Raw genomic sequence first — 13,371 nt, forward strand, 5'->3', positions numbered from 1 at the left:
GGCAAGTGCTTGTTGATTTCTGGAACTGAGAGAAGCCTAGCAGGACTGTAACACAGAGAGCAGGGGAGACCACTGGGCACTGGGACCGGAGGAAGTGTCAGGTAACAGACAGCTGAATCCAGAGACATACAGAGAATCCCGCCTGCAAGTCAACACAGACCCAGGCTCCACAACTCCACAAGCTTTAGGTATGGTTCTTGTCCTTATATTCACAATATAGCTATTGGAGCTCCAGCCATTGTGTCTGTATCCCTAGGCAGGAAGAAGGGACAATCAAACCGAATCTTTCTTAAAAAGCTTCACTCAGACTTTGAGCGGACACCATTAGCCAGCCCATGTCATGCGATGACCTTTGAGAAATCCAGGGAATTGCCTTCTTACATGGTAGCACTGTGTTATGCTAGCTACAAGGTCAGGCATTCTGCTGGTAAAAGGAAGGGGGACATGGATGAAGGTTGGGTGGGGACGGTGTCTGCCCCCAGGGCCTGTGGCCTGAAATGGAGCACAGCTGGGGAGTCACAGAATGTTCCTAACGGGGTGGCAGGCGCCTTTGGCAACATGCCCATGGGCATGCCTGGTAGTTTCTTAGGGATGCAGGAATAAGTTCCCACAAATGTGTTGGCTCACAAACAATAGCGATTCCTGCTCTCCCAACTCTGAGAGCTGGAAACCAGACACGGCACTGTTCCACGTGGGGCACCCTCTGCGGCCCTGCATCGCTTCTGCCGGCTCTGGCCGGCTCCAGGAACTCCGGGGTGCTCTCGGGCTGTGAACCCACCCGTGCGTTCCTGCCCCTGCAGCCCATGGCCCGCCTCCCAGGGTCTCCTCTGTGCATGACCTCGTCTTTGAGGACTTGTCTGCTTGATTCCCTCAATAAGATTTTCCAAATAAGGTCACACCCGTGGGTTGTGGGGGGAAAATTGGAATGTGCCTTTCTGGCGATACACAATTTAAAATTAAAATCTTTATTTATTGAGAGGGATAGTTACAGAGAGGGAGAGATGGAGAGAGAGAAAGAGAGATTTTATCAGCTGATTCACTCCCCAGATGGCTGGAGCTGGGCAGGTCTGAAGCCAGGAGCTTCTTTTGGGTTCCCCATGTGGGTGCAGGGACCCAAGCACTTGGATTGTTCTCTGAAGCTTTCCCGGACACATTAGCAGGGAGCTGGATTGGAAACGGAGTAGCAGGAATTTGAACCGGAGCCCATGGGGGATGCCAGTGCCACAGGTGGAAGCTTTGCCTGCCATGCCACAACATTGACTCCCTAAAATTAAAATTTTAAAATAAATTATTTCAGGGGCCAGTGTGGTGGTGTATCAGGCTAATCCTCCACCTCCAAGTGCCAATATCCCATATGGGACGGTTCTAGTCCTGGTTGCTCCACTTCTGATTCACTTCCCTGCTGATGTGCCTGGGAAAGCAATGGATGATGATTTAAGTCCCTGGGTCTCTCCACTCACGTGGAAGACCCAGAGGAAGCTCCTGACTCTTAGCTTCAAGCTTTAGATCAGCTCAGCTCTGGCCACTGCAGCCATTTATGGAGTGAACCAGCAGATGTAAGACTTCTCTCTCTCTCTCCTCTTCTTTATTTGTAAAATCTGCCTTTCAAATAAAAATACATAAATCTTTTTTTCAAAAGAAAAAAAGTTGAGGGCCTGGCACAATAGCCTAGTGGCTAAATTCTTGCCTTGCTACTGCTGGGATCCCATATGCGTGCTGGTTCATGTCCTGTGGGGTAGTGTAATGAGAAGCAATAGGTGCTGCCCCATGTGGTACCCCACAGGCTCCAGGGTTGGGGTTCTGTCTGAGGAGCGCCAGATTGCCGGGAGCAGTGAGATGACCCCACAAATGTTTCAGTGCTTACTTATTTTTATTTCATTGGGAAGACAAATGGGTAAACAGAAAGCTTCTATTTGCTGGCTCTTTTCCCAAATATATGTGACAGCCTGTGCTGGGCCAGAACCCAGAACTCAGTCTGGATCTCCCATGTAGCTGGCAGGGACCCAAGTGCCTGGGCCATCAACTGCTGCTTCCCAAGGGGCACAAGTGGAGTCAAGCCACGACGCAACTCCAGACACTGATGTGGGTTGCAGGCCTCCCAAGCAGCGTTTTAACCGTGGTATCTGATGGCCGCCTCAGGTTGGGGTGACTGCATGCCCAGGGTGGTATGGGAGGACAGACAGTCTGGAGGAAGGGCATGAGGCCATGGCAATGGAAATGACAGTCCCCTGTCCCTCTCCGCGTCTTCACTCCTTGTGCCCAGTCCACTCCACCGGCCTCCACCCCCAGGTCCCCCGGGTGTGTCAATTACCAGTGGAGCATCTGTCTCCCTGTGGGTGGCAGGGCTGGAGCCCGCATCCGTGCTGTGCCCAGGGCAGCTGGCCACTTGGCAGGCACAGCACAGTCTGTCATGCCACGTGTGTCCCACAGCTGCCAGGGGCCTGCGTAGTGACCCGCAGAGCCCTGGCTTCCGTGTAGGTTAGCAGCCCCGTCTCTATGCCCTACTCCACCACTGCTGCCAGCTGTCTCCTGATCCCCTTCAAACCCTGGCCTGAGTGGGCGTCTGCAGGAGACACACTCCTCTCCCCGCAAGGACTGTACTTGCTCATTGTCCCCTCTCAGGCTCATGGTATTGGCTCAGAAATGAACCCCAACACTTCCTTGCTGTGCAGCTCCCCCTTCTCAAGTGGGCTGTTCACATGAGGATTTTGTCTCATCTCCGACTGAGGGTCTGTACTTGCTCTCAGAGAGATTGCCAAGCTCAAGGGCAAGCCTCTGCCTTTAGCCAGGCACCCTCAGAGGTTGTTGTTCCTTTTTTCAAGGTCATGGACAATGTCCCCCTTTTCACCTCGATCAGGGACATGCCTGGAGATGACAGCTCAGACTGGAGCCATCCTGTTACTCTATTAGGCTCCTTGCTGGGCTGGGCTTTGGGCATGCCCTGAAGGGACTCAGGCTTGCAGGATGAGGCGCTGGCTGGGCTGGCGGTGGCTGGGCTGGGCCTGGGCATGGAGGGTGTGGATGGCTGAGGCATGACTAGAGGCCAAATTGAGCCTGGGGGTGGGAGTGGAGGGTGGGGGGCTGCCAGCCCAGGGCCACAAGCTCAGTCCCTTGCGAAGGGCAGCAACGTGGTCTTGCCTGTGGAAGTCTGAGTTGGGTGGAGCAGGTGTGGTTCTAGCCATTCACCTGCCCTGGGATTTCTCTTGGATACCGGCAGGAAGACAACCACAACTACTACGTGTCACGGGTATATGGCCCCGGTGAACCCCGAAGCCAGGAGCTGTGGGTGGATGTGGCCCAGGCAAATCGGAGCCAAGTGCGGGTACACCGAGTCCTCTCCAACACCCACCGACAGGCATCTGTGAGTGCCCCCGCCCCTGGTGGGAAGCCCTGGGCCGGAAGGTGGGAGCTGTCTTAATGCTACTGGGAGAGCAGCCATAGCTGTGGCAGGACTGCAGTTGTCGTTGGGGACAACCTCTGCAAGAGATCCCAAGGCTCGGCCAGAGAGGGATGCCAGCCTGTGGTCCTAGGGTCCTGTCCTGGGGGTGCTTGCCCCCATTGTTTACAGACAAGTGTGGTGCTGTGCGGGGGCTCTGCCTGTGCTGACTCCCACCTGTGCCCTGCAGAGAGTGGTCTTGTCCTTCGAATTCCCTTTCTACGGGCATCCTTTGCGGCAGATCACCATAGCAACTGGAGGTAAGGCTGGCTGTGCGGGGCTTGAGGGAGGGCTGAGAGATCTTGGCCTGAGCTCACTGGGGACAGGACCGACTGATAGCTGCGTTGGAAGCCCCGGAGACATCAGACGGCCCTCTCACCTCAGCTGACTGGGTGTATGTGTGTGTGTGTGCACATGTACATGCATGTGTGCTGGACCAGTGTGGGCAGTGGTGGGATCCCTGTGTTTCAGGGGACAGAGAAAGGGAGACCCATGCTGATGCCATCTGTCCCTGGGGCTGGGCTCCCGGTAGGCACAAGGAGCCGTCAGATCCTGTGTACCATAACTACACATGCCACTTCCCCAGGGATGGGTGGAGGGATGGGGAAAGCCTTCCTTGCCCTGGGTGCTTGGTCCTCCACATCCCAGACCAGGGGTCCTAGACCCATCTGGAGTAGCCCTGCTGCCCTCCCTCCAGCAGCAGACTCCCCCACACACACCCAACGGCATCCTCCAGCACCATCTCAGGGGGCTCCTCTGTACCACTTGTGCCTTAGGCTTCCTCTTCATGGGAGATGTGACCCACCGGATGCTCACGGCCACGCAGTACGTGGCCCCTTTGATGGCCAACTTCAACCCTGGCTACTCCAACAATTCCACAGTTGCCTACTTGGACAATGGTGAGACCAGACCTCCTAGTTGAAGTCTCTCAGCTCCAACCATCTTCTTGATCCAGCCCCTTTGGAGGAGCTGAAACTCGGAGTAGGCAAGGGACTTGCCCATGGTTCCATGGCCAGGCAGCTGTTCCACCTTTTCTGGGCCTCAGTTTGCTCATCTGTAAGATGGGTACAAAAGGCCTGCTGTCCACAGGACTTCATGGGATAACAACATGGGAGAGCCTGGCACTTAGCAGGGGTAAGCGGAGGGGCTGTATTCCTCTTCATTGTGCCCTTTGGTCCCCCCAGCACCACCTGTTGCAGGAAAGCATTTTTCTCTCATTTCTCATTTTTGTCTCAAGGGAGCAGGTTGGGCAAGAAGGAGGGGTGTGAGTAGCCTAAGGGATGGTCGAGTCCACTATCCAGACACTGACACGGGGCTTCTCTCCAGTTTGGAAGCAAGGCTGATGTTTGGGGTTGGGGGCACCATTTCCTGAGCCCTTGGGTTTGTGAACTGCACTGTGACTCTCCGGCCCATGCCCACTGCTGCAGGGCTGACTATGCAGCCTGGCGTCTCACCTCCATGCAACCTGGTACTGCTCTGCTTTGCAGGGACAGTCTTTGTGGTGCAGTGGGACCATGTGTACCTCCAGGGCTGGGAGGACCGCGGTAGCTTCACCTTTCAGGCAGCCCTGTACCGCGACGGCCGCATCGTCTTTGGCTACAAAGAGGTGAGCTGGACCTGTTGTGGGAAGGGCTGGGGCTCGGAGGCCTGTGGGCAGCAAGCAGTTGGGGAGAGCTATGGCATATCGGGGCCTAGAACTCGATGTGGAGGAAGCAGGTGTTGACATGGCATTGCCTATGGGCCCTGTACTCTGGTCAAGACATAGATGGAAAAGGTCAGGCTTAGGGAGACATCACTGCAACGGGTGCTCCTCACAGGTGCTTGGTGCTGCTGGGAACCTGCCACGAGCTCTACACCTTGCCAGGGTCCCGGGGGTGGGGGAGCATGGAAATCTGCAAGATGCGTAGGAGGTGAAGAGCCCAAGAGAAGCAGGAACTGTGTCCCGGGAGGGAGAATGGCATACTCAGAGGCCCTGGGCAGGACCTTGAAGGGCTGCAGGGGAACAGGGAGGGTGGCGGGGCACGATAAGCTTGGCTTTCAAGAAAGGCCTCTCCAGCTTGAGAGCAGAGAACAGGTTGTTAGGGGGCTCAGAGGACATGCTGGGAGGTGATTTGGGGGTAGAGATGACAGTAGCTTTGAGCTGGGATTGGACAGTTCAGCAAATGACTTAACCAGATGTGGAGGTAAGGGCGGGAGGAGAGGAATGAGAGGGTGACACCAGGGGTGACCCTGGGCTTGTGGCCGGCACAAAGGTGCAGGGAGCCTCAGGGTTTGGGTGGAACACACTGGGGTGGAGGTGCCTTGAGCCCTTCCAGGGGTGACACGGAGCAGGTGTGGAGGGGAGGGCGGGGCTGGCCAGCGGATTTGGAGTGAACACAGCCTCTTCTTCCACTGCAGATCCCCATGTCTGTCCTGGAAATCAGCTCCTCCCAGCACCCTGTGAAAGCTGGCCTGTCGGATGCCTTCATGCTTCTCACCCCAGCCCTCGACATGTCGGGTGAGTCCCCTCAGCAGTATTCAGCAGGCCAAGGGGGGCCGTAGGGGCCGGAGGTGTGGGAAGGAAGGGAGGTACAACCAGGGCCCAGCAGAAGCATTTTCTACAAAATCGCCAGCAGGAGGCGCTGCTCTGGCTGGTGAGGGCCCAGGAGCCAGAGTCCTTGTGATCTGTTCCATTTAGAAAACCCCAGAGTGTCACAGTGTGGCTTTTGAGTCCTCCCAGGTAACAGCCCCTGTGGCCTTGCCACCCCAGTAAGCAGTGGGGAGAATCTAGCCTCAGCCAGGATGTCACCTCTCGCTTCCCTTCTTTCCCCTGTCAAATGGGGCAGTAACTGGAGGGCTGCTCCTCCCCAGTTCTTCCTTTCTCACTGACATTTTTAGGGTGATGGATGATGTTGTTGGGCCCCTGCTACCCATGTCAGAGACTTAGGCTGCGTTCTGGGCTCTTGGCTTTACCCTAGCCTGGCCTTTGGGGAATAAACCAGCGGATGGAGTTATTTATCTGTCTACCTCTCAAATCAAAAAACAAACAAATGACCAAGCAGAACTTCCCATGCTATCCCTTATAACTCAAGATTTTACAATTCAGCCAGAGACTGGGATAAACTGTTGCAAACACAGCAGGGCTAGCTGCTGGTCTCCCACGTGGGAGACTCAGATAGAGCTCCTGGCTTCAACCTGGCCCAGCGCTAGCTATTGCAACCATCTGGGGAGTGAGACGGTGGATGGGAGCCCTCTGTCTCTCTGCCTTACCAGTAAATAAATGGGTAAATAAGTAAGGAAATGAATGAATGACTGGATGAATCAAATTGAGGGTGCTGATGCCTGGGGAGGTGGGGTGATGTGCCTGAGGTCACACAGCTTTGGATGGAAGCACTCAAACCCAGACCTTCTCCGTTGAAATCTTGAGTCTGCCTGGAGCCCCCCACCCCCCGCTGCTCGCCACCCCTCCCACCCAGAGGGGTGACGCCAACTGCCCAGACACCCACAGCCCTAAGAGGACCCCAGGCTGCCTCTCAGGGCAGCTCCGGGTGTCCAGTCCTGACGTGCCCCCTTCCGTGTCACATGCACTTGAATGAACCCACGGGTGGGACGAGGGATTGCTCCTGAGAGCCTCCCTCTCCTTCCCCCCACCCCTCCCTGAGCGGGGCAGACTCTCGGGACACTCAGTGAGTCTGGCTGTTGGATGAGGGTCAAGTGCAGGAAGTCAGATCCCAGAGATTCCCATGAGGCCGCTGAGCAATTCCACAATGAAAGGCTGTTTGAGAGCGATCGGGGGAGGCACAGTGCAGGGTGTGACCACCTGAGACAACACAGGCTGTGCCTTCGCTCTTTGCTCTGCTCTCAGTGCTGGGAGGGGCAGCTGTGGGGGTCCTTGTCTCCAGGTGCTCTTGCTAAGGTATCGGCTCCACCTGCCAGGTGAGAGAGCTGGCACCTGGCCCCAGACGCCGCCCAGTAGCTCTGTGCCCTCTTCCCTCTTTCTTCTGTCCTCCATTTCTTTTTGTTCTTTCTGGATTTGATCCTGTCATTCCCTGGCTTCTGGCCTCCTACAGGATGCAAAATCCTTAGTGGACACAGTGGGTCGGCCAGACTTCCCTCCCATCCAAGCGGCTCTGGTCTGTGGGCCCCATGTTCTGTGAATGTACCGAGGGCTGCCCAACCTTTAGGACACAATTCGTTTGTGGAATGTCCTTTCTGCCCCCAAATTTTTTAGCCTCTTGGCAGCATTCTATCCATTTCTTGGTCCAGCTCCTGCCCCCAAGTGCATCCTCAGGCACCAAGCACCACCTCTGCAATGACACGAACAAATTCATGAACCATGAATGGAAACTCCTCCCCAACCCACCTTCTGGGCTTTCTTTCTTTTAAAGATTGATTTATTTATCTGCAAGGCAGAATTACAAAGAGAGAGAAAGACAGAAAAAGAGATTGTCCATCTGTTGGTTCACTATCCAAATGGCCACAGCGGTCAGGGCTGGGCCAGGTTGAAGCCAGGAGCCAGGAACTTCATCTGAGTCTCCCATGTGGATGCAGGGGTCCAAGCACTTGGGCCATCTTCAGCTGCTTTCCCAGGTGCATTCGCAGGAATCTGGATCGGAAGTGAAACTGCCGGAATATAAACCAGACCCTTATTTTATGTTAGCATCGTGGGTGGCAGCTGTGCCTGCTACACCACAGTGCCAGCCCTGGGACGTTTTTAAAGTGGCTGGGCCTGTCTCCTGCCTTCTGATCAAACCAAGGCTATCCCACTGACAGATGGTACTGAATTAGATTCAAGCCCCTGATGTGCTGTGCCAGGACTCTTAGTTCCGGCCCCTTTATTTCTGAGTCTGTGATGAGTGAGGTTGAGAGAAAGCAGAAGGTCTCCGGCAGCCAGTGGCATGGCCTGGGAGCTGCCCGGTCCTTCCAGAAGGCTCTGTTAGTCACAAGGATGGACGTCATAGGCGGGCTGGCCCCACGCGTGGGTTAAGGAGCCCACAGACCACTGATTCAGGCCGAGCAGCCTGGCACAGCATGGACTGTGTTTATTAAACGCTAAAGTAGGTGCACGCCACACCCTCAACTGAGTTAGTGTTTTCAATTATAGATGTTGCCACACCCGTCCTGGCCCTTCCTGCCACTGCTCAAGTTCCACCCAGTTGGCAGAGCCAGTCTGTGGGACCCCTTCCCAGCTCTGCTCCCAGCCCACAGTCAGAGGCTCACTTACACCCTAGTGGGAGCTTTCTTCTTTTTATGTATTTTTTTTAAATTTTTTTTAAAGATTTATTTTATTTTTATTACAAAGTCAGATATACTGAGAGGAGGAGAGACAGAGAGGAAGTGCAGCTGCCGGGATTAGAACCAGCGGCCATATGGGATCAAGGCGAGGACCTTAGCCACTAGGCCACGCCGCCGAGCCCTATGTATTTATTTTTTAACATTTATTTATTAATTTGAAAGGCACAGTGACAGAGAGCGGTCTTTCATTTATTAGCTCACTCTCCAAATGATCACACAGCTAGGGCTGTGCCAGGCAGAATTCAGGATGTCTTCTGGGTCTCCTTTGTGGGTGGCAGGGGCCCATGCATTTGGGCCATCATCTGTCCCCAACCCCCCAGACACACCAGTTGGGAGTGGAGAGCTGGCTCCAAAGCAGAGTAGTTGGGACTTGAACCTGTACTGTAAAATGGGATGCCGGCAAAAAGGTCACAAGAGGCGGCTTAACCCACTGCAGCCCTGTGCCGGCCTGGGGGGTGAGCCATCTAGGAGCCCTGCCTTTTAGGCAGCTGCTTGTGCTGCTCCTCCAAACCAGCTCCCTTGGGCCCGGTGCGTTAGCCTAATGGCAAAAGTTCTAGCCTTGCATAACCCGGAATTCCACATGGACACCGGTTCTAATCCCGGTGGCCCTGCTTCCCATCTAGCTCCCTGCTTGTGGCCCGGGAGAGCAGTCGAGGATGGCCCAAAACATGGGGACCCTTCACCCACGTGGGAGACCCAGAGGAAGCTCCTGGCTTCAGATTGTCCGGCCATTGCCATCACTTGGGAAATGAATCAGTGGATGGAAGATCTTCCTCTTTGTCTCTCCTGCTCTCTGTGTATCTGACTTTCCAATAAAAATAAATAAATCTTAAAAAAAAAAAAAAGATCAGCTCCCTTGACAAGCAGCTGTTTTCTCCAAAGGTGTCCCAACCCCTGGTGCCTTTTTGATGCCTACTTCCCTTCCTTCTGACCCAGGCAGGCTCTCCCTGTACCCTTGCCGGTGCCTGAGCCCTGCACACCAGCTTCCTTCCTGCGCATGTGCCTTTCTGTGGCCGTGTGGGGTTGCTTTTGGGGAAGGGCCTCACTCCATGGTTGTGCTTCAGGGACTGGCTACAGGCCGACCTGGGGAGTTGCTGGGGTTTCCTTGACTTCTGGTTTCTTGTTTCCTTCAGTCATTTCTCTTCTGAAAACTCTATCTGCTTAGTTGGAAAATCAGAAAAACCAGCAGAGATCTGCCATCTACTGGTCACTCTAAAATGCCCGCCGCAGCCAGAGCTAGCCTAAGCTGACCTCAGTCTGAGTCTCGCATGTGGGTGGCAGGAACCCAATGAAATCATCACTCACTGCCCACTAGGATGGGCATAACAGGTCACTGGATCACAAGCTGAGCTGGGACCAAAACCCAGGGGCTCTGAGGTGGAGTGGGGGCATTGGAAGTGACAGCTCAGCAGTTTTACTGAACACCCACGCCACAGGCATTCCTTGAGGCCCTGGCCGTGTGTGACCCTGCTAGGTGCCTCTGGGAGCTCCAGGTCTGGGATGGGTGGGTGCAGGGGACAGGTTTCTGGGCCTGCCCAGGGCTGGGGAGGTTTGCCAGGTAGGGCTGCCATCTGGACTGAGCCTGGGTTGGTGCGGCTGAGGAAGGAGGACTGCAGGCCTGACACGGCAGAGCTTTGGGGGAGTGGTCATCATATATCTCTTGTCATCCCATCCTCTTTGCTGCTGAGAGGGCTGTGGGAGGGGACGGAGCTGTGGAAGAGAGCCTGGGACTTTCCCATTGCCCAGCAGGCAGTGCCTGTCTTCCAGAGACCCCAGGCTGTCTTCCAGAGTCTGGAACTCAGGGGAGAGGGTGACATGTGAGTGACAAAAGGCACCCTTCTCACCCCAAGCCCTGTGGGACTTCTCTTGCTGGGCACAAGGGCTTTTACTTTCATATAAACCGTGTGTGTGAGTGCATGAGTATGTGTGCCTGCTTGTGCATATGTGAGTGGGGGTGTGTGGCCCTCCCGCCCTGCTCTCCCCTCCATGGGGGGCTGTCTCCTAGGACCACAGTGACCCTGTGCCCACTGTCACTGTCTGGTGCCCCTGCCCACTGGTCACTTCTCTCTTGGACTCAGGATTGTTTAGGAGAAAAATAAACTCGCAACCTCTGAGTTGCTTTAATGTTTGCTAGATGATTTATTATTTTAAAGAAGAGATGTCAGTGCTTCCCTTGGACTCTTTTCCCAACACAAATAAGGACACCACTGCCTCTGGGCAGTGCTGGGGGACCTGGGTGCAGATGGGCGCCAGCCAGCCAAGCCTTCTTCCTAACTCATGACTCCCGGTGGGTGCTGGCGCCAGCCAGGCAGGGCATGCAGCCACCACTGCAAGTTTGGCCCTCTTACCCCGAGTTTGGCCACACACACAGTTTTGGTGACTTTAAGTGTGACTTCAGCAGAAGTAACAGGTCCCTTTGATCCTGTGGAAAGGGCAAGCAGGGAGCGGCCCACACCTGAGTGGGTGTGGAGACAGGTATGTCCTGCGTGTCGCACAGTGCTGAGCTTTAGTGCCCTGGAGGGAGCAGGTGTCCAGCTCTGTATGTCGGGTGAGTGAGTGAAAGTGAAATCAGGTCATGCTGTGCTGTCGAATGAGTTTTCTCACTTCAGTGACGCTCTCTGCTGAACTCTTAGAAAATTAGGATGTATGGCTTGAAGTATTCCTGGTCCTTGAGTTAATCTCCCTGAACCTCAGCTTCCCTATTTGTGAAGTGAGGGACAGAGAAACTTAATTAAAAAAAAATATTTATTTTAAAGGCAGAGTTAGAGAAAGAGTGATATATAGAGATCTGCCATTCATTGGTTTCCTCCCCCAAGGCTGGGCCCAGCCCAGGCTAGGAGCCAGGAACTCTATTGGGATCTCCTCTGGTGCATTAGCAGGGGGCTGGATCAAAAGTGGAGCAGCTGGGACTACACCAGGGCTCATAAGGAATGCCACAGGTGAAGGCTTAACCCATTCCACCCCACCGCTGACCCCTGGAAATTCAACTCATGAACCCTCTTGTTGCTAAGCATTTCAGGCGCAGGCCTCACGGATGTAGGTTTGTGCTGTGTTCCAGGGCACGTAGGCAGCTACCAAAGCCAGAGCAGCCTGCTTGTGGTCGCTCGGGATATTGTTCTAAGGTTTTGGGGGCAGTGTGGTGTGGGGGGTAGACATATACCCTAAGTGCCACACCCACATGCTGGCCTCAGTCCTGAGGTGAAGGAGAGGGTTAGTGCCAACCTGAGGACGCAGCCACAGTGAGAGGCAGCTGAGAGCCTGGTCAGCATGGTGCAGCGGGGAACATTCGCCTAGTTCGTTCTTTCTTTCTTTCTTTCTTTCTTGTCGGGATAGCATCTTTTATTTATTTATTTAAGATTTGTTTATTTTTATTGGAAAGGCAGAATTACAGAGAGAAGGAGGCACAGAGGAAGATCTTCCAACCACTAGTTCACTCCCCAAATGACTGCAACATCTGGAGCTGAGCTGACGAGGAGCTTCTTCTGGGTCTCCCACGTGGGTGCAGGGTCCCAAGGCTTTGGGCCGTCCTCCACTGCTTTCCTAGGCCACAGGCAGGGAGCTGGATGGGAAATGGAGCAGCGGGACATGGACTGGTGCCCATATGGGATGCTGGTGCTTATAGGTGGAGGTTTAGCAAATTGAGCCATTGTGTAGGCCTCTCTCTTATAGTCTTCACATGGGAAAGAGGGCAGAGGATGGGGCCCAGGCAGCCTGCACAGGACCCCTTCCTCCTGTGAAAACCCCACCCCGTTGGAGCATCTGCAAATGAGAGACATCCCCCCGCCCTTACACACACACACACACACACACACACACACACACACAATGATAGTTGCTGATTGAAACCAGATTCCCCAGCAAGAGGGCACACTGGGGAATGCAGAAGTGGACCCACGCCCACAGGAAGAGGCTGCTGAACTGGAAAGTCAGCACAGGGCAGGTCCCAGCACTCTGGAACCAGGAATGTGTTCAGCACTTCCTATATCTCTCCAGGAGGTGGTTTCTTCTCTGGCTCCCCTCAGGCCTGGCCATTCCCAGGAGTTCAATTCATGTATTCTCAACTTCTCTATCAGAGAGCACAAGGCCTCTTGGGGACAGTTGTAAAGTCCCAGGGAAGCTCTCTGATGGATGCCACCTTGGATCAATTCACCATGTGATGCCCCCTCTCCACCCCAGGAGGCAGGATCCTGGCAAGAGATTTGGCTGTGATGCAGTCTCCATGGGACTGGGAATGGGCTGGGCAGTTTCCCCAGAGGGAATGCTGTTTCTGGAAGGAGTGGTCCTTTGCCTTTGAGAAACTGATTAGCCAAGCTCAGTGACCACTGGTTGCTGCAGCCTTGCACGGCAGGAGAGCAGCGCCAGTCCACGCTCCTGGCAGGTGTGGTAGCCTGATGAGAAATGGCAGAGTCTATCAGTTGCCGCTCTAGGCGGACCCTCTCTGGCTGCAATTTGTTTGTTCCTCATGCAGGGTGTTTCTTTTCCCATGTCCCAGACAAGGTCCTGAGGCACAATTGACTTGTCTACGCATGGCTGGCAAGTCAGGAGCAGGCCATGACTCAGAACACAGGTCCAGGGGTGGGAGAGGGACCCAAGCCTGGCTCTGGGCCTGATGTGGCTCATGTCTCCCTCTAGTCCCTGGTCAGGCCAGGGACTGTCTGCTC

At 54.7% G+C, this 13,371-nt stretch overlaps 1 protein-coding gene across 3 annotated transcripts in view; it reads left to right on the top strand.

Moving 5' to 3' along the window:
* PLXDC1 (plexin domain containing 1) overlaps window positions 1-13,371 on the top strand; it is a 52,882-nt gene that overhangs the window by 22,804 nt on the left and 16,707 nt on the right. For 2 of the 3 annotated variants that reach the window (XM_058676369.1, XM_058676368.1), the window contains exons 3-7: window positions 3,218-3,361; window positions 3,627-3,696; window positions 4,213-4,335; window positions 4,924-5,042; window positions 5,834-5,933. In XM_058676369.1, coding sequence (XP_058532352.1) covers window positions 3,218-3,361; window positions 3,627-3,696; window positions 4,213-4,335; window positions 4,924-5,042; window positions 5,834-5,933 — 556 coding nt within the window. Of the gene's footprint in view, window positions 1-277; window positions 412-3,217; window positions 3,362-3,626; window positions 3,697-4,212; window positions 4,336-4,923; window positions 5,043-5,833; window positions 5,934-13,371 lie in introns of those variants that run through there. The other variant, XM_058676370.1, reaches the window with a different exon arrangement.

Source organism: Ochotona princeps, chromosome 17, assembly GCF_030435755.1.
Source record: "Ochotona princeps isolate mOchPri1 chromosome 17, mOchPri1.hap1, whole genome shotgun sequence".
NCBI lineage: Eukaryota > Metazoa > Chordata > Mammalia > Lagomorpha > Ochotonidae > Ochotona > Ochotona princeps.